Consider the following 26,600-nt stretch of genomic DNA (forward strand, 5'->3'; position numbering starts at 1 on the left):
AGCTTAGGCCTCAGTTTAAGTTCTGTTTACTTGTGTTGTGTGTGAGGTACATATTTTGGGTTCTTGCATCTGTACATTTCTGTTAACGTGCACATAAAAAGTCAGATTACAGATTCTGTAAACGCCAGGTGCAAGGAGTGTGCTTGAGCAAAGATGAGTAAGGGATCTGTGCTGCTTTGGGAAAGGCTGGGGGTTGTGTGAGATGTGATGAGCTGCATTAGCCAAGAATATTAAAACAAATTTGCTTATAGATCTTGTATTTAGATACATTAAAGGCAGAGAAAAATATATATGGCAATAATTAATAAGGCTAAAAATTAATATGGTTAAAAACACATTCTAGAAATGCATGAACAAAAGATATATATTTTGAACCTTGAGCTTTTTTGGTAAGAATTGGAAAAGTAAAATAAAGAGTGTCCTAAAATAGCAGTGAGTGGAGATACATATATGTACACGGGAAGGGGGCTGAGAGTGTAAAATATCAAGCAGCAAAGCTTGGGATGTGGGCACTTCATGAATGCAATTGTGAGCATTCCAAAAGAATTAAAAAAGCAAAGAAAAAAGAAGACTTAAAATATTGTAAATGTATATTTATATTCTTAAATGGCAATATTTAAAAATATTATTTATTTATATGTTTATTTAGGTTTTCCTATATCTTGCTGATTACGCCTTAAATAAGAAATAGATTTCTAAAGATCATCATCACTGTCTTTTTATCAGAAGAGTTAGAAATTTTTATATGTATTTACTCTTTTCCCAAATGCAGTGTTTCAGGGTTTTTTAAATGCCTTCTGAAATTAAGCCTATTCCATGCACTCAGGCTTTGATTGTTGGCAGCTTAAACACCCCTTTGAAATTTCCCTCAAGCGAGTACTTCTGCATGAGATGAAATCCCCAAATGCTGATAAGCCTCTTCAAAAGATTCTTTTTTCTTCCATTCAAGTAATTTAGATTCAGACTTAGCAGCAGAAGAATCTTGCTGCTTAATGTTCTTCTCTCCTGATGGTGCATAAAAGTTCATTAGATTTTTCTGATATATTATGGATCTGATTTTTAAAAATTAAGGGGGAGGAGAGCTTTTGAGTTGCTTTGCAGTGTAAGTAACTTCTAAAGTCTTAACAGCTGCTTGGGAGATTTTTGATGAAATAAGGTCAGGCAATCTTTACAGCAGTGAGGCAAACTACAAACTTTTGATGTATGATGTTGGTAAGCTTTAGTTTTATGTATTACAGGCTAGTTTCGTTGCATCTGGAAACAGGACTGATATTTCACTAGATGATCCCAACTTCTGGCAGAAATGGGCCAAAAAAGCAGAAATTGATATTGATGCTATCAGTGGTAGAGTAAGTACTGTTTTAATGTGTATTTTTTTCCAAGCATGTGCTTGCTGTTGGATTCTGAAATAGCAGGTATGGGATTTCTGGTGCTTTTTGATTAATATTTCAACAAATCAAACTTTTTGTGCTGGCTTATTTGTACATGAGCAGTCGGCCTGCTGACAGCTGTAGTATTTCTGATTTCTGTCCTGTCCAGTAAAAAGTTTGGACATTTCTGACTTTTGTCAAAGACCTGAAAATGATTAAAATTGTGGTATTATTCTGATGGCCCCATTTGTCTGTCTGTAAATCTTGGGCTAGAATCTGCAAAATAAATTACTAAAACCTGTATAAATTTTATAATGCTGAAATCTTTGCCCTATACTTGAAGACATTCCCCATGCATTTGATTCAAAAAGGTTTCAGTGCCCCCTTTCCCTCACAAAGCCTGCAGAGTAGTCTGTGTGAGAGAAAGTCTCATCAGCTCAGATGAGGTACTCTGTGTTGTTTGTAACAAATGTACTGGCATTAGCATATGAAACTCATTTTTTGTTGCCTTAAATACCACAGAATGTTTTACCTTGCTCCATGGGTGTTCAGTGTCCTCACAAAATAGCTGTGAATAACAGGATATAGGAACTGCTTCTGAACTGGAGCTGTGTACTTGAGAAAAACTGCTTCTCTCACGAGGTTTGTTTGGGATTTTGCAGAACAGCCTTGTCATTGATACCCCAAGAATCAGGAAGCAGACTCGGCCCTTCAGTGCCACCAAGGATGAGCTGGCAGAGCTGTCAGAGGTGGAGAGTGAGGGGGACGAGAAGCCCAAGCTGCGCCGGCCCTGCGACCGCTCCAACGGCTATGGGCGGACCGAGTGCTTCCGTGTGGAGAAGAACTTGCTGGTCTATGGGTATTGTGTACATCCTTCTTCATTCTCTCAAGGGTTTTAAAAATACTTATTTTTCCATGCAGTAAATTGGTCTTGTGGAATAACTTAACTCTGTATAGGCAATGACCTGGAGAGTGTGCAGAGAAGGTTTTTAGGACAGGAATTTATCTTGTATCCTGTAATAAATCTTCCTGACAATTTGCAATTAAAGAAACGTTAAGAAAGAAGGGTGAAAATCTTTCTTCAAATGAGATTACAGCTTTTAACATGGGCACTTCAGGAGTCTCTCTAAAAATCATTACAGTAAGTGCTGCAGGCTGGCTCAAGGCTCTTAAAAATGTCTGAAATAATGCCTTGGTAGGTAACTTGATTTTCATAATTGTAGAACATCTTGCACTTCTGTGAGGCACAAATAGGAACTGAGAATCTAACCAGTTATTTTAAGCATACTGAAATCAGATAACTTGATTTGGAAATCAAATCTTAGGTGTTCCCTCACCCATCTTAAAAGAAAAATAACAGCATTCTTGTCAGAATGAGTTCCCATCAGTTTTGTGTCTTTGAAGTTTAAAACAATCATCCATACTTTTTGTAAAGAGGCACTTCTTGTTTAAAACTCTGTTTTAATCAGATGGAGTTATATTGCAAATGTTACTTGATTATTTCTACTCATTAATTTAAGCTGAAAGAAAAAGGCTAAAAGCTAAGTATTTTAGAGAAAAATTCTCTTTTGTAAGAGAAGTCTGTAGGTACCCTAGTGTTTCACTTCCAGGTGCTGATTTGTATTTCACTTTGGACTAGGTGGGGCCGATGGAGAGAAATTCTGTCCCATGGCCGCTTCAAGAGGCAGCTGAATGAGCACGATGTGGAGATCATTTGCAGAGCCCTCTTAGCCTATTGCCTTGTTCACTACAGAGGGGATGAGAAAATAAAGAGTTTTATATGGGATCTCATCACCCCAACAGAGGATGGGCAAACACGAGAGTTACAGAACCACCTCGGTAAGGACTTCACGTGTTTCTGCACTCAAACAGCTTCATGTGTGTCTGTGGTACTGGGATAAAAACAGCAAAAAACCCTCTTTGAACACATACTGCTTGAAATAAATGGGATTTATTTCAAGCACACAATTCAGCTGATGGGCAAAGAACTGTCGTTGCTGCTTTGCCTTGGATTTGATGACTTACCCAAATGGTGTTTGGTGTGAGCTTTCATTCCAGTTCAGAATAAGCTATTCTATTTCATGGTAGGTGACAGACAGCCCACTCCTCTTCTCCCCCTCTCCTGTTGATCCTTACTGGTGATGTGTACTCCAGAGGTGCTCTGAGACACAAAAAGTCTCACATAGCGATGTTAGTGTTGATCCTGCACTGCAGATTCAATATCTGTATAGCATATGGGAACTGTCAGTTTTGTGGGTATCTATATCTATACCTGTAATATTTTACATTATACAGGCTTATCAGCCCCTGTGCCTAGAGGAAGAAAAGGAAAAAAAGTGAAGACCCAGGCTAGCACTTTTGATATACACAAAGCAGAATGGCTTCGAAAATACAATCCAGAGCATCTGTTGCAAGATGAAGGCTACAAAAAGCACATAAAACACCATTGCAACAAGTAAGCAGTAGCTGAAGTGTGAATGTCTTTCAATGTTTGTTTTTTCTTCTAGTTTCTCATTGTCTTAGACTTTAAAATAGTTGTGGCAGTAGGAAGAAAGAAGTTTTAATGGTGTTATTTTGATTAGAATAAATAGGTCATAGTGTCTTTGTAGGTGAACAGATAATTTCACATGTAAAATAATTCTGTTACAATTTTTGAAGAAACTGTTTTTGTGTATGGAGGGATCCCTTGCTAACTTGTTTGGGATGTCTTGCAGCAGCCAAGGGACCAAAGAGTGGGAGTGCTTATCAGAGAGACTGAAAGCACTGAAGTTGTTGCCCCTCAATCTCACATGCTGTTTCCCTGGCATGTTTTTTAGGCTTCAGAGAATATGAGCTACCAGTTTGTGAAAGCTTAGTCATTCATGGCAGTGAATGAGCTTGGTGTAGATAAACAATTTTTCTGTAGCAAAAGTTGCCATATTATGCTTGGACAATTCATACAGCTGTAATCAGGAATTGAGATAAAGCATGGAGAAGTCATTGGAGTCACTAAATTATGAGTGAGAAGGAAAGGAAAGGTTAAGGGGAGGATGTTCACTGTCAGCCCACTCAATCCTCTCTAAGGACATGCTCTAAGCAGGAAAAGGGAAATAGTACTTTATTCTTAGCAGTATTTTATGAAGCAAGTGAAGAGTGTTCTGCTGACCCTGGTCTTCAGGATTTGAAAGAAAATTTTGCAATGAAACAGTTTGTAAATGTGATGACAATAAAAAGTCTTAGTAACATCCACCTGAGCTGGATGTTACTTCCTTAAAAGTGAAGGAAGTAGGTTTTAGGAAAATGACTTGAAATATCTGAGATAGAACAAAAGACAAAAGAAAACAATCCACAATTATTGAAAGCTTTTTGAGTTCTAATATTTGTATTTCTCTTTTTTCTTTATTTAGAGTCTTACTTCGAGTAAGAATGCTATATTACTTAAAGCAAGAAGTCATTGGTAATGAATTCCAAAAGGTCTTTGATGGAACTGATGCCAGGTGAACTATAGAGAGAGTATTTTTACTTGTTTATTTCAAATGTCAGATGAATATTCAAGAATCTGCCTAGACCTAAATAAGACATGCTAAAACTAAATGTGTTTATCCTTAGGCTGTGAGGAACATGTTTTTTGTTTTCTCTTTGTTTACTAAACACTTCATCAACTTGACATGAGGAAGTTCTGATTCCTCTTCATGAGTCTAGCTATATAAAGTAAAATAATATGAGTCAAATAGACTGAAAAAGTGAGTGAAAGATAGAATTATGTACTTGACATGATAATTGGCAGGTTTTCATCTGCTTTTGATTATGTGCTGTGTATTCCATTAATGCCTTCATTTTTTTTTTTTTTTACTTTTTTTTTGGTGTAAAGGCAATTATTGCTGTTTGGAAATTCTTGAACTCACTGCTACTGGAGCTTGTGGGAGATAGAAAGCTGTAATTTGATTCAGAAATACTCGTGAAGAACAGTCCCTCTCATGCTATTAAACACTAACCCAGATAATCCTTGGTTTGCAAGGTTGTGCAAGCACAGGCTGCTGGGAGTTGGTGAAGTTCACTTAGAGAGGAAGAATGTTGTATACTGGTTTTGCTTTTGTATTCTTTCCCTATTACTGGTTTCAAATACTAAATACTAAGCTGTCTGGGTGTTTTGTATTGCTGGTTTTACTGTATTTGTGTGCTTGAAGAGAGAGGTTTAAAGTCCCACATGAAGTAGAAATGTACTAAGAAAATATCAAAATGTATTTCTGCCTCTGAATTCTATTAATGTTGGTATGCTCTTGGTGATTGCCTTTAGTGAAATTGATGTTTGGGTTCCTGAGCCAGACCACTCTGAAGTTCCTGCGGAGTGGTGGGATGCAGATGCAGATAAATCTCTTCTAATTGGAGTTTTTAAACATGGTGAGTAATGAGGGTGACTGTGTTTGCAGTTCCCCACACCCCAAAATAAAAACACTCTACACTCAATTTTTTTTTGTGTACTCTGGAAGTTGAATTTTTGCCACTTCTTTTTCCATTATAGGTTATGAAAAATACAACACTATCAGAGCAGACCCAGCTCTTTGCTTCTTGGAAAGGGTTGGAAAACCAGATGAGAAAGCAGTTGCTGCTGAACAGAGAGCAAATGATTATATGGATGGGTATGGAAGGGAATGTTTTGGGGCCTTAAAGCAAACAAATTTGAATTTACATGCTGTACCTTATTCTCTTCCTAACTGATTTTACATGAGTTTGGTGTCATTGTTGTAAGGCATTCCACTGTGATTTTACTCCCATAGGGTGGAAAAGAGGGTTGGTAAAACAACTACTGAACTTTGGGATTTGACATTTAGGGAAAAATGCAGCAACCTGTTATTGACAAGGATTCTACCTTGTGTTGATAAGTTAAAAATACTACTTAGACACTGAATTGCAAAAGCATTCAGAGGTGGATTGCTACAGACCTGTTCAACTTGATTTCAGGTCAGCTTTTCATGTCTGAGTCTTGTGTAGCTGACCAGTGACCCCAGTAGATCAATGTGAGAATTACTGGTTACTGCTGAAAGAGAGAACTGCTTTTATTCATTGCCTCATCACTGAGGTTTTCAGTTGTATATAAAGGTATTCATCAAAGAATATCTTTGGATGATACAGTGACTTGGGGGGAGCAGGATTCAAGCCAAAGTTGCCATGAAATACTTTCTTCATTTCAAAGAGAAAATTAAATACAGTATCTTACTAAATTTAAATGAGTTTTACTTAATTGAAGAGAGTGTAAGAACTTTTCAGTTAGTAGTGTAAAATATTACTAAAATGGCTTCTTTTGTGTTGAAATTTTAACAGGGATGTGGAAGATCCAGAGTATAAACCAGCACCAGCACTGTTTAAAGATGACATAGAGGTATAGTAGGCACCAGTTAATTGTTCCTTTTAACACCCATTCACTTAGACACTTCAACACACATTCACTTGGAATGTAATACTTCCCCCTTTTTGTTGGGCAAATCATTCCTTTTTTTTTCTGCTGATAAGGCTTGCTCCATGAGTTTCTGAAGTTGTCTGGGTGGGTAGGTATGATAGGGAATTGCTGCATAGTTCTGTTGTATGCCTTGTTAGCCATTTATCCAAACTATTTGTTACTTTTGTTCTTTTTCATATTCAGAAATTGTTGTAAGATGTACATTTAACCTAAATCTCTGGAGGAGGCTATATTTTAAATTGTGCTTCTCTTTTGTTTTTTTACAGGATGATGTTTCATCCCCAGGTGATCTCGTAATAGCAGATGGAGGTAAATCCATAAAACTACAAATCTGAGCCAGTTGCTGTTGTGTTTTGAATTGTTTAATTCTTATGATTCTTATTTAAAATCTAATTAGCTAATGTAGAACCATAGACACCAGCAGTAATCAACTTCTTTATTTTTCCCATGACTTGGTTTTTGTACAGATGGACAAATGATGGAAGGGGACAAAATCTATTGGCCCACTCAGTCTGCCTTAACAACGCGGCTGCGCCGCCTGATCACCGCTTATCAACGCACCAGTAAAAACAGGCAGGCCCAGCAGATCCAGCCAGCATTCCCAGTACAAACCAGTATGATGCAGCTGCCATATGAGGAAGCTGCACTAAATCCAAAGATGGCTGCTAAGATTGAAAGACAGCAAAGGTATGTGCAGCATGCAAATGTACTTTTTCAATCCGCCCTTACATAAAAAATGGTAAAGACATAATGTGTGAAACAGTGAAGAAATTGACGGAATTTCACATTTTTTCTTGCTGGTCAAGATGGACAAGAAGAGAAGAAGCTGACTTTTACAGAGTCGTGTCCACATTTGGAGTGGTGTTTGACCCTGAGAGGGGACGGTTTGACTGGACCAAGTTTCGAGCGATGGCTCGGCTGCACAAGAAAACTGATGAGAGCTTGGAGAAGTACCTGTATGCATTTATGTCAATGTGCAGGAGGGTCTGTCGCCTCCCCTCAAAAGAAGGTGGGTGTGTATGTTTTTACTTTTTACATTTGTATTGTCGGTGCCTACCTTGAAAAGGTTTTTCTTTCATGTGTTGGAAGATAAAAATGGGGGAGGAAGAATTAAGGAAACCTGTTGAGGGTAAAATTGCAAGCTTATAATGGGGAGACATATCTTAGCTCATTAGTCATCTATGTAAAGTACTGATGTGTTGGTTTTGGCAGATTCTCATTTGTTTTGTTCTAATCCAGAGCTCGTGGACCCAAACCTTTTCATCCAGCCCATCACCGAGGAACGCGCTTCCCGGACTTTGTACCGCATCGAGCTCCTGCGCAAAGTGCGGGAACAGGCCCTCAGGCACCCCCAGCTCTTTGAGAGGCTAAAGCTGTGCCAGCCAAACCCTGACCTGCCTGTCTGGTGGGAGTGTGGGACTCACGACAGGGATCTGCTTATTGGAGCTGCTAAGCACGGAGTCAGCAGGACAGATTATCATATTCTTCGTGATCCTGAACTCTCATTTATGTCTGCCCAGAGGAACTATAATCAAAACAAAGTGGCTCTCTCAAGGACTTCTACTCCACTCTTGCACCAGTACCAGATGGCATTATCTGCTTCTCCTCTTACACCTCAGTCAAGACTGTCAGATGCTAAAGTGAATGCTTTTGAGGACACAAAAGCTAAAAATGAAAATCTGAAAGAGGATCCTCAGTCTTCTGAAGAGGAATCTATGTCTACAGAGGAGACACAGACAATACTGAAATCTGAACCTTTGAGTCCCAAAAATGGCACCCCAATACAAATGTCAGACCACAGACCTAGCGTGAAGGCTGAGACAGACAGACGCATGGTGGCAGCAAGGACAGAGCCTCTAACGCCAAACCCAGCTTCCAAAAAACAGAGAGTCAGCAAAAGGGGGTCTGACTCTAGCTCTGACTCAGACTCTGACTCAGATAGATCATCCTGTTCTTCCAGGTCATCATCTTCATCCTCTTCGTCTTCCTCATCTTGTTCCCACTCTCGATCTGGCTCTAGCTCTTCATCATCCTCATCTTGTTCTTCAGCATCTTCATCGTCCTCCTCGTCGTCCTCATCATCATCGTCGTCATCATCATCATCGTCTGAAGAGAGTGATAGTGATGAAGAGGAGGCACAAAAACGTGGTATGTGTGTAGTCTTACTTCTGCAGTATAATTATTTACTGAACTAGTTTATTCTTAATGGAAAAATGTCTTTAAAAGGCTTTTAGATCCCACGGAAGTTAACTTTATTAAACATAATGTAAATAAACATATTTGCTTGATTCTTCCAAGTGAGTTGGAAGAATTTCAGGAATACTCCTTTTTGTTTGCTCCATATCAGAGCCTTGGTGAGGTACTTAGGACGTGTTGTGATCCCTAAGCAAGGTTGCTGTGCATGTGGTTCATGTGTGGGAGACTGGAATGGGCAGCATTTTCTGGAAATATGCTCTCTGTGTGTGTATCCCCTATTATGGGTTCTTATCCTAAACAGATCCTTTAGGTTTCCCTGTTTGTTTTTTCCACTCTTGCTCACCTGTCTATGTAGCTTCCTCATATGTTCTTTCATAAAACCTGCAAGCTTCCTTCTGTCCAAACTCGAGTCATGTCAGCTGATTTCTGTTGTGAATTTTAGTGCCCAAACAATGTTTTTGCACTGAAAATTTTCAAACGCTTTAAAACTTTTCAAAAAATTCACTTAAAATAAAACCTGCTTAGCCAAGACTGAGGTGGCTGCAGCACATAAGACCATGTAACACGGACACAGTGAAAGCTTCAAACTGGAAGCAAAAACCTCTGATAAAGTGATTTAGAGTTTTTAATAACCCAACCCTTCATTATATAGTACACTCCTTACTTTGCTGCTGTGAAGTGGCCTCTATTTCCCCCACTGAAACTCAGAATATGGAAAGATTTCTCTATGTGATACAAATGGTAATAGAGACGGGAAGAAAATGAAGGCAGGCAGTGGATGAAGAACCTGTTTTTTCCCAATGCCTAAGAGGAAAAGGCATTGTCTTAATCAGATGGATCTCCTTGTCCTTGGAGATGACAAATGGAAACCATGGGGTTAATTTACTGGGGAAATGATTACTGAGCAAGTAAAATTCCACTTAGAGAAAATTACTAATATGCTGCTGCCTGTAGCAGGGAAAAGACGTTTTTAGAGGAAGCAGTTGGTGTGCAAACAGTAAAACAATGACAGCAAAGGAATGCTTATATAACATAAATATTCAGATAGAGATTGTGGTTACCATAAGTGTGCTACAAGTCCAAATATTATGCTTGTTATGTACCAGCTCAGTCTGTTTAGGCAAATAATCCTGCCTTCCTCAGACTGCAGAATCTCATAACTCAGATGGCCTTTTTGTTTTGGAGGGGTTTTTTTGGTGGTTTTGCTGTTAGTTTGAAGAGATGGGTATAGGCTGGAAAGTTCACTTAACTTAATCTGTATTATAATTTTAAGGCCAGGTTTTATTTCATTGGTGATTCAATGGCAATGACCCTTTGGCATACTTTCCACATTTGAAGCATCTCTGAAGGGAGTGCTGGATTCTATCAGATGACTCAGTACAGAGCTATTGTTAAGGACAAATCTAATTTCTGAAGAGCTGCCCCTCTTGCTCCTTGTGCTACTGTAGTAGTTGGATTTTCAGGCAACACTTTTTTTTTGTTGTTTCAGACTGTTTCCCCACGTCATAGTGAAATTTCTGTTGTCTGAATGGAGGCAGAAATGAAATACTAATGATGAAATATAAGAAAGCCAGAGGACACACTGGAAAGATAATAGGGAAAAATCCTCAATGATCAAAAATTGAACAACTGAATTATGCAGGCACACATGTTCAAGGCATGGAGCATCCAGTATTCCATGCAGTAAACGAAATGGTTCTTGTAAAGTACTCTCCCAGTGGATTTCCCATGTGCTGGTGATAGACACCTTTGCTTTCAGTTTAATTCTATGCTTTAGTGAATGTTGTCTTATCAAATAAATATGTTAAGTGAAGACTGTCTGTTAGATGATTCTGAAGCATGTCTGTTTCCAATAGCTAAATGTTCAACATCTTCAGCTTCCAAATACTAACAGGAATATGTGTGGAATTTACGTCTCTAGAAAAGGATCAGCCTGAAAAACCTAATTCTTCAGTTTAACTTTGTGTTTGGACTTTCTCTGAACATTGTTGTGTGTGTTTTATTCACCTGGACCTCTTACAGTGAGTGTCTAATTCCCTTACAGCATAATGATTTTGATGGTTTTATTTAGCAGAAGGAACTCCACATATAAAAGCCTATGATGAAGAGAGTGTGGCCTCTCTGAGCACCACACAAGATGAGACACAGGACAGTTTTCAGATGAACAATGGGACACCAAATTCTGGTTATCTCCTACAAGGTGGATACATGCTGGCTGCATCCTACTGGCCAAAGGCAAGTTCATAATGCAACCTTGAAAACTAAAATAGTAGTTGAACGTGGGCTCTAACATGAATATTCTGTTAAGTATGTTAGAACCAAGAAGCAGGGTCAATAGCTGTAGGATTTGAGCTTCAGGACCTTTTAGATGTTGTTATGTTGTCTCCTAAAACATGCATTTAAATCTAGGTACTGCTTTTAATAATTTTTGAAGGGGAGTATAATTGTAATGTTCCAAGCCCTTGGCACATTGTGAAAAATGACATTCAAAGTGTAAAAAGTTGACTTGTATCAAATATAGCAGAGAGCCTTGAACTGAGAAATAAGTGTTTGCTTACAGAACTTGTAATTTTAGCAAATTTATTTGACAAATAACTGTGAAATGATCAGAAAATCCAGTAGTTTTTGTAGTCTTCATGTACTTAGCTGAGTTTACTGGGACTTGAGAACTGTGTATTACAGAGGTGTGTGATTATCTATGTTTGGTGCCCAAAGGATGGGAATGAGGAATTACATGGCTTTGGAAGATAAAAGGAGACATAAATAGTAATCTGTAGGTTTAGTTTTGTAAATGGTATTTGCTGTATGGTATGGTGCTGCTCACAGGTTCAGATCCTGCTAACAGTGAGTCAAAGCCACACATACAAATATTGCTTTGGTAGTTACCATATCTTTCCTTTAAAAATCAGAGAGTTAGTGTATTTCAGTCATTTGCCAGACCCTGCACAGATGAGAGAAATTGCATATTTGTTTAGAGGTTTATAGTATTATGTACAGAAGTGCTTTCACAGATTTACAGCGAATCAGTACAAATCCAGGAACTTCAAAATCTTCAAGTCCAGTGATAAAAATGTTGTCATTTCTCTTCTCTGTAGAATTAAGAGCTAATACATAAAAGTAACAGTGTTGGTAAGCATTGCTGTTACAGAATGACTTTCTCATATTTCAGGACCGAGTTATGATTAACAGACTGGACAGCATTTGTCAGACGGTGCTGAAGGGTAAATGGCCTTCAGCCCGAAGGAGCTACGACAGCACCACCGTGGCATCCTTCTACACCACCAAGCTGCTGGACAGCTCAGGGGCAGCTGCAGAGTACTGTGAGCCCACTGCACCCACACCCCCTCTGGCAGCTGTAAAAGAAGAATATGAGCAATCTCCCCAGCTGTCAAAGGTGAAGAAGCATGTACGAGAAAAGGAGTTTACAGTGAAAATCAATGACGTATGTTTATTTTTATTGCCCTAGGACCTGGTTGCGATTGCGGTGTGCGGCATGCTTTACCTGCAAGTGGCTGCCTGCTCTCACTCTCACTTCTTCACACACTTGTTTGTGGGTATTTGGGTCTGCTGCTTCTGGGCACTGAGTGTTTGGGGTTTGGGTTTGGTTTTTTGGGGAGGGGGTTTTTCTGTGTTCTTTTTTTCTTTTTTTTTTTCTTTTATTTGCTTAAGCCACTGGAAGGAATCTTTTTTTTTTTTTCCTGAATTGAGTTTTTGCCATGCTGATGCTTCCTCAGACAGCTTGTTTTATGCTGTTTCTAACAAATCTGGTTAGTATAAAAAGGTATTTCTGCTGCTCAGCTTTTTTTTTTTCATTTCAACAAGCACTTTATTATTTCATGGTCTTTTAGAGGATTACAGGAAAATTTCCTGGTTTAAATGCAGGGTAGAAACTTCAAACATTTTGTTTATCTGAAGTTTGGGACCTATTTGTAGCACATAAAAATATGTGACTATTTGCTCTTGTAGTTGGGTCTAGGACTGGATTCAGGAGGTAAACAGCTTACCAGTGTCTGGATTTTTCAGTTCAGATGAAATTTCTGTTCATATTCTGGTTTTACATGGAAGAACAAGATTGTACAAGGTCTAACACAGTGTTTTCATTCTTTCTCAATTCTGCTGGAGTAACTGTATGTGAAATCCTGATTGTGAAGTAGTTCTTTCTGCTTCAGCAGAAGCTCTTCTAATCCTGGCATTTATTTAACAGGAAGGTGGTTTGAAATTGACTTTTCAGAAGCAGGGACTGTCTCAGAAAAGGCCGTTTGAAAGCGAGGAGGGTGCATTGGGTCAGCAGCAATATCTGGCTCGGCTCCGTGAACTCCAGAATGCTTCAGAAACCAGCCTTGTCAACTTCCCCAAATCACTTCCCAAATCAGGTACAAAACATGTCAGAAAGGAGAAGGGCAATGTAGTATTCAGTCTGCTGGGTTCTTCTGTTGATATCCATGAATTGGCAATGGAGAGAGATGTTTGCAGTGTTCTAAACTGCAGCCTGGAGAAATTCTCTCCAGTGTGGAGACATTCTCCAGTTTGGAGCACATGATGCTTTATCATAGTGTCAATTACTGTAATGTTAATTTAGTAGAATGATGCCATTATACACTGTAAACCCCCTCCAAAGATTTTAATAATTATAGAGTGCATCACTGTACACTGACAGTAATCAGTTTAACTCAGAACTTAATGTGGCTACTTTGTAAATAAAGATGAAGAGTTCCAGATTTATGCCTCTGCCAATTTGAACTCTTGATAATCTTCCTTGTGTCTCGTATAAAGAGGCCATGGAGGACAATTGGAATCAATTTTTGATTTATAGCCAAAAACTTACAGCTTGTTTCATAACAAGATAACAATAGGTATACTCTGACAAATACAAATGAGCCTGAAGTAAGGAGCTAACATTTGGATTAAAATATTGGAAATTATTAGAAATGGGTGCTTAACTTAGACCAGCTTCTGCTTCAATTTTGCAACAAACCATTAAAGTCTTGTTGAACATTTGTTTAGGGATGTCTGCCTCTCTTTGTGTATGATATCAACAGTTGTCAGTAGCAATCATCCCTATATGGATAAATTTGGAGGGGGTGCAGGGGCAGTAATGAAATTTTCATACTAAAGTAGCTTTCAGAACCTGGTATTCATGACGCTTTAAGCAATCATAAAACAAAGGGCAATTTATCTTAGCTGTTACATGTAGAAATTGCATGCACTTGCAATAATTAGAATAATTTTATTTCCTTTTTGTATTCAGAATGTTTCTCTTTATAAAACAAGCATCTGACACAAGTTTGATTGCATCATTTAATAGGTACTTCCAGTCACTTAACAGCCAGTGCCAATGGAGTCATCGTTGACAGTCAGCCTGTAGTCAAAAAGAGACGAGGAAGAAGGAAGAATGTGGAGGGGGTTGATGTCCTCTTTATGAATAGAAATAAACAGCCTAACCATGTAAGTAAGCTTTATTCTGTATCCAAAAAATAAGATCAAAATTATTATTATTATTAATGCCTTAATTGAGCATAACCAGCTGTCCCTGAGCCACAAAAGCTTGTAGGCAAAACTTTCAGATTTGGGATGTTTTTTGCTGATAGTTTATGATTACACAGATGAAAACTGGTGGAGTGTCATTAAATATCAGATATATACAATAGAAATAACTGTTTTTAAAATATAACTTGAATTCTGATGAACTTTAACAATGTATTATTAAAAATTTGTGGCTTGACATAGCATAGCTATGTCCAGTTTGTGACTTGGACATACCTGCTGTAACATCTGTTATGGAGCCTCATTGGACAGAGACTTGAAGGGATTTCTTTGGCGTGAGCAAGTCCTTGAGTGGGATCTGCAAAACTGTGCCTTTCATTGACTCATACAAGAAATAACTGTGATGGCTTGTTTTCAGTGCAATAAAGCAGATGTTTTTAATTTCTCCAGGTTAATCCAGGTATTAACTCCTGCCAGGTTGCTGCAGGAATAAACCCAGCACTCACCTACACACAGTCCCAAGGCATGCTCGATGCAGAGAGCCCAGTTCCTGTTATTAACCTAAAAGATGGAACAAGGCTTGCAGGTGATGATGCCCCTAAAAGAAAAGATTTAGAAAGGTGGCTTAAAGAACATCCTGGATATGTTGAAGATTCAGGAGCTTGTATTCCTGTGAGTATTTCTTTCACCTCTCCCTAGCTAAATAGTACAATATTTCACATATTATGTATTTTGGTTTGTATTCTGTGTTACAGGGAATTATTTCTTTGTTCTTCTGTTCCACATAGAAAAAGGAAAATGTCCATTTCTTTTTACAGTGTGAGGTCTCCAAGCCTTTTGTCTCACAAATGTAATTGCCAAGAAAAGCAACACCAAATCAAGGCATTTGATCTTTATATGATTTCACTTACTATTTAAAAAATTATCTAGGACAAGAAAACTCACATTACCGTGGTACTGATGATAAGGGCTGAAAATGTGTAACAGCATATTTAGTGATGTGCAAAAGGATTAAAGAACTTACTGTGGAATGCATCTCATACCTACAGTACAGTGCTGTGGTAGTGGTATTTGTGTGGGTATGATCTTCTCATGCTGTTACTTCTAAATTTGACATTTTTTAATGTAAGAAAATCATATGTGTGATATCTGGAATAACAACCTTCCTTTTCCATGGAAAGGAAGCAATACAAAGCAGCAGCAATCTTCCAGACAGTTAAAGCATTGTTAAAAACTGAAAAATTAGTAAAGCAATGGGCAGAGGCATCAGAGAGATGATGTAGTGCTGTTTACTGGACTGCTTATTAAATGATTGTGATTAGTGGATAGGTACTGGTATTAAAATATTTCTGAAGTTGAAGTTGGCTTCAAATTAATGCCTGACTCAAGAGAATGCACAGAGATCTTACTTTTAAAAGCAGTTATATCAGAAGGATAATTGGCTTTTTAATTCCTTTCTAACAGAGGATGCAGCTGCACGATGGGAGGCCCAAACAAAAACGACACCGTTGTCGAAACCCCAACAAACTGGATGTTAACAGTTTAACTGGTGAAGAACGTGTTCAGCTCATAAATAGAAGAAATGCAAGAAAGGTATTTATGATACTGTTCCCATTCTCATACTCCCCAAATGAAAAGTTACTCCCGGTGAAGAACTTGATATGCTACACTTACTAGAATTTTCCCAGTATACAAATGAGAGGTTTTTGTTTTAAAGTTTTGGCACAGAACAAAAGATGTAAATTTCAATCTTCTAGTAAATATTTTGCTACTATGAAAATATGTAAGATACAGATAGAAACTTAGCCCATGGTTTATTGAACTGAACACTCTGTATGATGCAGTGTTTGTGCCATTGACTCAGACAGAGGCAGGGGCCACTAAAATAAATGTTCAAAATCCATCATCAAAGTGGCAACTTTGTCAGAAGTTTGAGATTTTTTTGTGATCTTCTCATTACTATTTTTGGCAAAATTGTTTTGGTAATATATCTGCCAGAGAAACTTGTCCTTTGGAATTGAGGCAATCCTCTGTACTGGATGATTTTGCTTTTTGCTTTTTTCAGTAATGTCTGCCATTTGCCCTTTGTGGATCTGCCAGTAGTATTGGCTGTCAGTCACATTTCTAGGTGAAATGGTAGGGGAACAGGAGAACAAAAGGAGAAGGGGAATTCTTGTGTGAAAAGGCAGCAGTGGAAGATGTGAGGGCAGGTGTTGAATTGAATTTTTGTGCAGGTGGCCAAAGTTTGGGAACAGCACAATGCATTTGAACAGGCTCTAGGGAAGGCTAAAGGCAATATTCAAGAAAAGCAGGCAGAACATCAGTGATGTCTGTTGAACAGATCTGGCCAGATGTGTTTGATGGTGTCTTTGAATGTCAGTGTAGCACCAGAGCAGCAACCCAGGGGGGAGTCTTTGAGCTGTTGTGTCCATGTAAGGAGCATTTTCCCTTTCCCTTGTGGCAGTGCCTGCTTCTCTTTTTGTTAGAGCAGCTACAAGGGAAGCAGGATGGGGTTTTTTTGTATGCTGCTATATTAAGGTCAGGAGCTTTGTCCATCTGTACAGGAGAGCAAGGCAGAATTTGAGTCTTTAATCCCTTCAGTGTATTGAGACAGCAGCTCTGAAGGGGAACCAGAATGGTTGTGAGTCTCTTGGAACTGAGATCTGTGGCTGCTCTTCAAAAGCTGTGCCCTGAGGGATCTTGTCAAAGTTGAAGATTAAGGAGTGAGAGATATGATCTCTGTTTACTGTGAAAACCTGTGTTTTCATGATGGCTTTTTTCCTCTCAAATTTCCACTCCGTAGCTGGTGCTTGGATACTTAATTAATACCAGGTTTTCCATGTATCAGTTGTCTCCAATTTCTGTGTGTCACCAAACCTGTTTTTTCTCATTTACATTTTTAGTTCTGTAATACTTTTGAGTAGCAGGGAGTGAGGGCCCAAAAGTAGCCTAGAAAATAGGAGTTTAAGTTGCAGTTTATAGAGAAAGTTAAGCAGAAACTGGAAAATTTTCTTCTTTTTCTTTCTGGATCTGAATAGTTCGTCTCATTAATTTAAAAACCTTACTTTCCTGCTTATATGCTTTTATTAGGATATGCTGTTTAGTAACTTTATTTTGGCCCTTCTTGCATGAAAAATACCTCAGGAACTTAATTCATGATTGCAGTGCCTCTTAAATATTTTTAGAAGTTGACTGAGATGAGAGAATAGGATTTATATACTGAATAAAGGAAAAGCTTAACAGGGTTGTACTTCAACCTTCTTGGTAATACTTGGACCACTGTTCTCTGTTCATGTGGTTGCTCTTCCATTCATTGCATGTCTAAATAAATACTAAATATTAAACATCAGTGGGAATGTCAAATACTGAAGTCTTGAATTGAGTTCAATAGATGAGTTTGAGTTTAGTAGATTTAGAACAAATCACATACACATCTATCACCAGGAGTCAGCCAAAAGCTGCATCATGCTCCATGATAACTTGAAGTGAGGCTTTATTTGTACTGTGTAATTCAAAAGATAAAAAATGAAACAGTGTCAGGTATTAATGTTGCCTTTTTTCTTATCAGTTGTCACAAATTCACTGACTTCTATCTTCTGCTTCTCAGGTTGGGGGTGCATTTGCTCCCCCTCTGAAGGATTTGTGCAGATTCTTGAAAGAAAATCCAGAGTATGGAGTGGCTCCTGAGTGGGGAGACGTGGTAAAACAGTCTGTAAGTATTTGCAGAATAAGATAACCATGACATGAAATGTATCTGAAAGGAAACAAGGCAAATAGAAAAAGCATGCATGCCAAGAGGTGTGATTTTCATTTCTGGTATTACATGAACAGCAAACATGAGTCAGTGTCAGCTTTCTGCCAGCTCAGTTCAGTAAATGCTTTGCTGGCACAACTGGAATAGGAGAAAGGGGTGGAACAGTGACTGGCAACCCCAAATTAGAGATTTTGTTGAAGATGCTGTAATACTGTGACTTCTCGTGTCTTAAATATAGCCCAGTGGCTTTTAGGAAAGATATTAGCCAAGAAATCATTTAAGAAAGAGAGTACTTTCTCTAAAGTTTCAGTTGGGAAAAAAGATTCTTATTTTTAAATATTTGTTTTACTTTTAGCATGCACCTCTGATAAATCAGGATAGTGAGGATACTAGTAGTTAGTCTTGCCTTGAAAATAAGGCCATATTTTGAACTTAAAGAAGTTGTATTGTATAGTGTATACCTCTGAATAGAGGTATAAATACTAGCAGAATTACTTTGAGAAAGTAGCAGTTACCTACAGTAGAGGAGAACAGAACTTGAGTTCTGAATTGCTCTGGTTGCATTAAGCTAATACAAATCAGAGTTATTTGCTAGGGGAAAAAGGCAGTTGTACCATAGTGTTGAGTTATATTTGATCTTATGGTTGCCTTTTTAAAAAGGAAATTTCAAGACAATACATTTTAAAGGGAATATTGGTATTCATTGCAGTTCTTTGTTGTTAGGTAGGAGGTCTTAAAGTGGTGAAGCAATACTATACAAATCTAAATAGAAGTACTAAGAATTTAATTTAAATTCAGACTGAGTCTTTATTGGTTTTTCTTCAGTTTATGGATGAGATGAAATATGAGGACATTAAAGAGACACCAGCAAAAATAAAAAGGGCTCAGGGATTGTCGGTCTGTGTGCAATCACACATATTTAACTTTAAATTGAAAACTAATTAAACTGTCAAGCGATTGCTGTGTGATAGTATTTCAAAGCAATGCTGGTTTAGATCGTAGATGGAGCTTGCTCCTATAATTAGCTGTATTTGGCTTGATGTGCCAGGAAGCCATGAAGGGTGGGGTGGCAGAGGGTGTGAGAAGAGCCTTCACAGTGGAGATGGGCTGTAGACATTTGGGATGCGGTAGCACAGAGTCAGCCCAAATTCCAGGGAGCTGCTGCTCTGTACGCTCGAGTTCTGTGTTTGCTTTTCCTTTGCCGTCCTGAAGATCCCGAATGGCGCTAAAGTGCCGCTGTGTCTCTGCAGGGCTTCCTCCCCGAGGGGATGTTCGAGCGCATCCTGACGGGCCCGGTGGTGCGGGAGGAGGTGAGCCGCCGGGGGAGGCGCCCCAAGAGCGAGATCGCCAAGGCCACGGCGGCCGCGGCCGCAGCCTCGGCGCACAGCGTGTCCGTGAACCCCCTGCTGGCCAACGGGCTGCTGCCCGGCGTGGAGCTGCCCGGCCTGCAGGCCCTGCAGCACAACCTGCACAACCTGCAGTCGCTGCAGGTGACGGCGGGACTCATGGGAATGCCGGCCGGCCTCGCCGCCGCCGCGGGAGAGGCCAAGAACGTGGCTGCCATGTTCCCCATGCTGCTGTCGGGCATGGCCGGGCTGCCAAACCTGCTGGGCATGGGAGGGCTCCTGGCAAAGTCCACGGAATCCGCTGAGGAGAAAAAGGGAAACGATGCGAAGGAGACGGATGCAAAGAAGGAAAGGACAGAAGACCAAAACACGGACACTGGTGGTGAAAACTCTGTTTCCAGTTCTCCTTCGACATCCTCTGCCACCGCAGCTGCCAATCCTCTCTCTCTTAACCCTTTACTTTTGTCCAACATACTTTACCCAGGGATGCTTCTCACTCCAGGCCTTAATCTTCATATCCCAGCTTTGTCTCAGTCTAATATTTTTGATGTACAGAACAGTGAAAGCAATGACACGGGCTCAGCCAAGCCCACAGAAGAAAAGGAGGAAAATTCTAGGGTTAGAGATCAGGAAGACAAAGGGGGAACAGAGCCAAGCTCTCACAATGAAAACAGCACAGATGAGGGTTCAGAGAAAGCAGATGCTTCATCTGGATCTGACAGTACATCGTCTTCATCTGAGGATTCGGATTCGAGCGATGAAGACTGACCCCAGACTCTGCACTTAAATTATAAACTGATTTTGAATTTATTCTTTAATTATTTCATTGTAAATAACCCAGTGTTGAGTGCATCAATGATTTACTGACCGAACATTTCAGTATTTGTTTAGAAGTGCAAACTGCTTTCAGAGACGTTTTGCATGTAATATTTCTTGAAGTTCATAAGTTTCTGAACTTGTATGTACTATCAAATACACAATGGTGTAAAATTACAACAAAAGGCATTATAATTTTGTTGGGGGGTTAATTTTATGAAAATAATGCTCAAGTAAGAGCTGTATATTTAATATATTTGCAGTGAACACAGAATACTTTATGCATATTATTGATTTAATTTGAATATAGTTTTACAGCCTCCTTGACACTTATAATTTACAGATCAAAACTCAGCAATAATTTGGGCAGCTAATGAATGTCATGAAAGCTGTAGAATCTACATCACCATCCATTGCTTTAATTACATGAAAATGCTCTAGTGTTGTGATGCACTGCTGTTTCCAATTCAGGTACAAGTGTGTTTAAAAGAAGATAAATTTTTCCCAATTAGCCAATTAAACTGGCTACCTGTTACCTCAGCTGAGTTAGTTTAGGAAGTTTACATTGGTTTCTATTACTTGTTTTCAGGTTTTGTTTTGTTTTTTAAAGACATCCTGTATAGCATGTTAAAATCTGAGTTACTTGAGGTAAGACTGTTGGGGTTTTCTTTCCCCCTTATTGCAGCTGTTCTCTTTGACAGCAGTAAGGGGAAAATAAAGCAAAAGCTGTCTTATCTCATGCTACTTGGCACCATGTAGGTCTATTTAGTTTACACCTTGCAAAGTTTTGGGCTCCCTCTGCAGAATTAAAAGTCCCGAAATGAGGAGTAGTTTCCCCAAGACTCAGAAGAGGCAAACTGTCATAAAGTGCCACTGAAAAGACCTTTCAACACTGCATAGTTCATGTAAAAATTGTTTGTTTGCTTTGTTTGTGTAGATTTCTATTTGTGTTTTATGTCATAAAACCTCCTGGAGTTCCCAGTTAATAATGGTAAATAAAGTACAGATAGTTTTGAACTCCTTTTGAGTTTAAACTTCTCTGCAGATTTAAATCTGACTAAACATTATCCAAAATCATTATTGGGATATCACTTCATATATTATGCTGAGTTACCCACTAAAGAAAAAAGCACTTTGAATAGTAAGGAAGACAAATTATTCCTAGAAACCACAGTAACAGGGCATAAGGCATCTCGTTTCAAGTCCAAATCCTTAGAACCCTTTACTATATAAAATCTGTCAAAGATTTGATGTGTGATATGATTCCTCCTTCTTCTTAAGCTGCTATTACTCTGACACAGTCGAGGCCCAGATTCACATTTACAGAACTTCTGAACTGACTGAGACTTCAGGTGACCTTGGTTACATCGTTTGCGGTCCAAGAATAGGCAAGTGTTAAGAGAAAACAGATACAGGTACTAGTGAAAGTCATGGAAAAAGCTTTACAAAGGGATAAATTTAAAAATAAAAAACAAAAACTGTATATTTTGATATAGTTCTGTTGCTTGCTTGTACAGTAAAACAACTGTGTTGTTTTTTATCAAGAACTTTACCAATGAAATATAAGTTTCTATGTGCAAAATAACTAGCCCCATGATTAGAAGCAGTATTAGATGTAATTACACAGTTATACAAGTACCATTTGGATTGTGCTGGTTACGTATTTTCCCAGATAGTATTCTGATTTTTGGCCCTTCATGCAGTGTCTTAGCAATAGTGAAAATCAAAAACTGCCAAGAGAAGGGGGTAGCCAATTTTTCGTCATTAAAAGAAAAAGTATTTCATATTTAATATTTTGCCCTTTGTGTAATATAGCACTTTTATTTAACTAGGATGCATCTATGAAATAGCCAAAGTTTTACAAGCAGTTATTAACTTCGTTTGCTGATGGAGTATGTCAACAATACCATCACTTCCCACCCTTCCCCCACAAAACAAGTCCTAAATCTTGTGGCTAAAACCTAATTTATATCAGATTTATGAAATAAAGTATTTTCCTATTATGGTCAAGTAAGTTTGGTTACTGTTCTAGTGATTCTTTCTATGTAATAAGGCAATTACAGTTTCAAGTAATGAAGGCTGGTGTAGACTTGAACATAATTATATTTGGGTTATTTTTCATCAGTTTGATCCAGAGGGGGAAAAAAGTGTCCCACTATCAGCTAAACTATATGCAAATACGGTTGTATAAAGTTAAGGGTTATAAGGAAACCTCAGTAGAATTACACTAATACTGAAGTTAAAATTAAAAGGATATCCAAGGTGATGATAAAAGTGTGTGTTGGTAGTTACTAAAAAAACCTTAGCTGTTATTGCCTTGTATTTCTATCCCTTGTTTCAGGCTTCATGATCCAAGTCTTAGTCCAGGTTTTTTTTGGACATTTGCAATATTTGCCAGTTGTGTTCTGTGTAGTCTGAATTTGCTTTCTGTAGTTGAACAAGCGTCTTAAAAAGTCATTTGTAATTTATTGAATTACTTTCTATGATGTTCTATAGAGCAAATGGAAGTTTAATTATTTTTTATTAAACATATTCTTTGACTACCCGTGATGTCAGCCTCAGTATGTGAAAGTAATGCTGTGTAAGGATTAAACATGGATCTTCCAGCAGCAGAACTCAAGTTTTCAGTGCTAAGTTTTAAAACTGAAATTAGTCTTAAGACTTTATAAAACCCTGCAGACAAGCCAAGGACATATCACAGCTACTGCCCAAGACCGTGGTTTACTCTTGTATAATTTTACTGGGAATCTAATTCTCTTATCTTACAATCAAACCAGCTGTTACTCCCACCCTTCAGTACTTACGGTTGGAAAAGAATGTATGGTCTAGGTTCTGGGCCAAAAGTTGCCTTAATTTTAAATAAGCATGTTGGCAGTGAAATAAGTATTTTTTCAGTCTTCTTTAAAAAAAAAAAACAATTTTGCATTACTTTCCACATCTTTATTAAAGTTTTTAATTGTGTACACAGCACTTAACTATTGCATGTATTTCACACAGGGCACAGACATTGCTCCTGAACCCAAGTTGTCTCCTGCTTGTCCTCTGACACCTGGCATTGCATTTGAATGATTCAGTGGTATCCTTATTTATTTCAGTCTGCATTTTGTCTTCAGATCCTGATCATCCTTTTTGAGCTTCTGCAGATGTGTGCACAGGTGATAGAAGTTCACATGTACATGAGCTCTGTTCTCAACTTCTCTTTTCCATGGAAGTCCTGCAAAATCTCTAATAGTATTTTTTAAAATTAGTTTTGGAATCCAGTTGTCTTGGTCTATAAATTAAATATAAGGATCTATTCTTCAGTGGAAATATTCCCCAGAAAGGTGATCTAGGCACTATATTGGTGGTTAGTTTCTGGCACTCCTTTGAAATTTTTCCAAACTGTATGTGTGGCGTATCATAATTAGAGAAGCCTCCTAACAAGGTGTCTAGGGAAAAGTCCTGTCCTATTTGTCTTATTTTGTGTCTCAGAAAATTATTTGTGCCATGTTATTTAGTAATACATTTTTCATGGATTGCTCAGTGTGACCATGCTGATCACCCATTAAAATGAAGGTTTGAGGAAGGTCTAATTCAAGCTATAGCAAGATGAAATGTGCCTGGTGTTCAGAGTTAATATAAAGGGATGTACAGGGTAGTGTTACATTAACTTATTTGTGATGTGCAAGTTACTAACAGCTACTTTTATAGGCAGTTTCTGATTTAGTTCTATTATACCTATCATTACCTTCCACATGAGCAGGCTGTTTCAGTGCAATGTGGGATATACACTGCTGTAGCTGACCAACATTTAAAATTTTACATCTGTGCATTGTTGGACCTTGGGCTGGTGGTGTTGTCTGTAGAGCAGACTAATTGTTCTGGTGTAGCCACGGGAGTTTACAAAATAACTGTCCTGGCTTATCTAAATGTCCCTAATGTTACACAAACAGGCAGTATAATTTCTTTGTTACGTTTAGAGGAAAAGAAAATAAAGATAACAGCTTTCCGAGTTCTTTTCATGATTTTTTTTATTGAATGCTGCCTCCTTTCAGGTTCTTTCATGCAAGGAAGGAAGGAAAATGTAATTCCCAAGATCCTTCATGAAGTTAAACTGGAAAATGAGGATTTGTTTGCTCTGCCTCCTGTGTGCTTCCAGTGTGAACGAGACCTGACAGTGCACAATTCTCATTAGTGCTCCAGGTAAGGTCTCATGAATCAAAGGGAGGCTGGTTTGGGAAATTCTTGGGATCCTACTGACAGATACAGTGTCATCATCCAGAGAGATGAGAGCACTTTCCCTAGTGCTCACCAAAACTGGTAACAGTCCTCACACTGTTTTCTGCTCTCAGACAATAAAAGCATTTGATTTGTAGCTCCTCTGCTTGACAGTGTTTGACCTGTGTGCTGCAGCTCAAAGCAGGGGCAAGAGCATGCTCATGGGGAAAATTTCTGAGACTACAGGACAGTAAAAAATGTATGTTACTGGGGACTAGCCAGGCAGCTGTGAGGGACTGGGGCTGAGAGGGTGTTTGTGGCTGATACTTGTCATACTGGTAGATTTAGCATCTAGCAGTAGTCAAAATCATTCAGATAATTAACATGGAATATGAGGATAACTTCATTATTCTTGCATCTTTTTAATGGGGGATGAGCGAGAGGGAAAGAGGGGAGAAGTGGAGAAATAAGTGAAGCTGTGTCCTCAGACATGAAAAAGATTTCACTAAAATGGTTCTTGTCTGAGTTTTCACTACACCATTAATTGAAAACTTTTCAAAAAAGTTTTCTACACAAGACCAGTCAAGTTAAACCATTTCTTCCTGAAGTCCCGATGCATGAAACCATAGGGAAGTACACAGGTGTAATCACAGCATAATAACCTTCCCTTTAACCCCAGCTTTATTGTTCAATATTGTGAGGGTTTGATCTTCCTTTTTTTTTATATGAGGGATTTTTAAAGAGCAGGTGAATATTTCTCAGTAGAAATTAAATGTTGTAATAAGTTATTGCTGCTTTGTGTTTTAGTAGATACTGTAAATTTAAAGCTCTACATTATTTACATAGTCTTCTGGGTGGCCGAGAGCTTCCCATCAATGCTCTGCATAACTCAGAGCAGGAACTTGGCCTCACTGCAAAGTTCACAGCTCCTCTGTGTTATAATAAAAGATGTAAGATTAAGTACAATCCAATCACTTGTTTTTAATGTTGTAAGTTGTCCTGGTAGTCTGGGGGCTTCAGGTTCGGGGTGGGGGAACCCTGCTGGCATCACCATCTTCCAGTGCCAGCTCAGGCTTTCTGCAGTTCTCAGTGCTGGGTACCAGTGTGTATGTGTGTCCTGAGTCACATCGCAGGTCAGTCAAATCATAATCCTCCTTTCTTGACATTTCTTTTTTTTTTTTTTATTTTTCCCTGAAGCTTTCAGCATTCATGAAATACCAGTAATACAAAATCAAGGTGACAGAGTCAACAAATCTTGTTTAATCGAGTGCAGCTTGTTTTACTGATCACTTAATTGACATCTACCTGCTCTAGGACTTAAATATTATTTTTGGCAGCCTCCTCTCTGCTCAGTTCGGACTTGACCAGTGGGAGCTATTTCTGTCTCTGTTTCCTACCCCTCACTATGTACAGCCTGTACCCCGCACTGTGTGTGTGCACAGCCTGTACCCTGTGTACATATTTGTGTGTATATTTGTGTACAGCCCGTACCCCGCACTCTGTGCACATATTTGTATATATTTGTGTATGTATTTGTGTACAGCCCGTACCCCGCACTCTGTGTATATATTTGTATATATTTGTGTACAGCCCGTACCCCGCACTCTGTGTATGTATTTGTATATATTTGTGTACATATTTCTGTCTAGCTCGTGCTCCGCACTCTGTGTACATATTTGTGTATGTATTTATGTACAGCCCGTACCCCGTATTCTGTGTACATATTTGTATATATATTTGTGAATATATTTGTGTATATTTGTGCCCAGCCCCTGCCGGCCCTGGCCGCTCTCGGCCCGTTCCGGGCTCCCCTCACGGTCCCGGCCCCGCCCCCCCCGGGTCTCGCGCGCCTGGCGCGCTCCCGCTCCGCGCCGCGCGCGCGCGCCTCGTGGTGCGTGCTAGGAGCGCGCGCCGTGCGCCTGCGCGCGGGCGGGGCGGGCTGGCGCCCCGCGGGCCAATGAGCGGGCGCGGCGCGCGGCGGGGGCGGGGCCCGTCCTTCG

The 26,600-nt window shown here is 39.0% G+C and overlaps 1 protein-coding gene across 6 annotated transcripts in view; it reads left to right on the top strand.

Moving 5' to 3' along the window:
• The window catches only part of CHD9 (chromodomain helicase DNA binding protein 9), an 86,500-nt gene extending 63,552 nt beyond the window's left edge, over nt 1-22,948 (top strand). For 4 of the 6 annotated variants that reach the window (XM_058034402.1, XM_058034401.1, XM_058034405.1 and 1 more), the window contains 20 exons: nt 1,239-1,349; nt 2,033-2,229; nt 3,010-3,209; nt 3,666-3,825; nt 4,757-4,846; nt 5,647-5,750; nt 5,872-5,989; nt 6,672-6,729; nt 7,074-7,116; nt 7,275-7,494; nt 7,614-7,816; nt 8,047-8,955; nt 11,075-11,238; nt 12,173-12,445; nt 13,208-13,376; nt 14,309-14,448; nt 14,938-15,159; nt 15,952-16,080; nt 18,095-18,199; nt 19,492-22,948. In XM_058034402.1, coding sequence (XP_057890385.1) covers nt 1,239-1,349; nt 2,033-2,229; nt 3,010-3,209; nt 3,666-3,825; nt 4,757-4,846; nt 5,647-5,750; nt 5,872-5,989; nt 6,672-6,729; nt 7,074-7,116; nt 7,275-7,494; nt 7,614-7,816; nt 8,047-8,955; nt 11,075-11,238; nt 12,173-12,445; nt 13,208-13,376; nt 14,309-14,448; nt 14,938-15,159; nt 15,952-16,080; nt 18,095-18,199; nt 19,492-20,355 — 4,479 coding nt within the window. In that variant the 3' untranslated portion in view covers nt 20,356-22,948. The remainder of the gene's footprint in view (nt 1-1,238; nt 1,350-2,032; nt 2,230-3,009; nt 3,210-3,665; nt 3,826-4,756; nt 4,847-5,646; nt 5,751-5,871; nt 5,990-6,671; nt 6,730-7,073; nt 7,117-7,274; nt 7,495-7,613; nt 7,817-8,046; nt 8,956-11,074; nt 11,239-12,172; nt 12,446-13,207; nt 13,377-14,308; nt 14,449-14,937; nt 15,160-15,951; nt 16,081-18,094; nt 18,200-19,491) is intronic. The other 2 variants (XM_058034404.1, XM_058034403.1) reach the window with 2 other exon arrangements.
• The last annotated feature ends 3,652 nt before the right edge of the window (nt 22,949-26,600 follow it).

Source organism: Melospiza georgiana, chromosome 14 (assembly GCF_028018845.1).
Source record: "Melospiza georgiana isolate bMelGeo1 chromosome 14, bMelGeo1.pri, whole genome shotgun sequence".
NCBI lineage: Eukaryota > Metazoa > Chordata > Aves > Passeriformes > Passerellidae > Melospiza > Melospiza georgiana.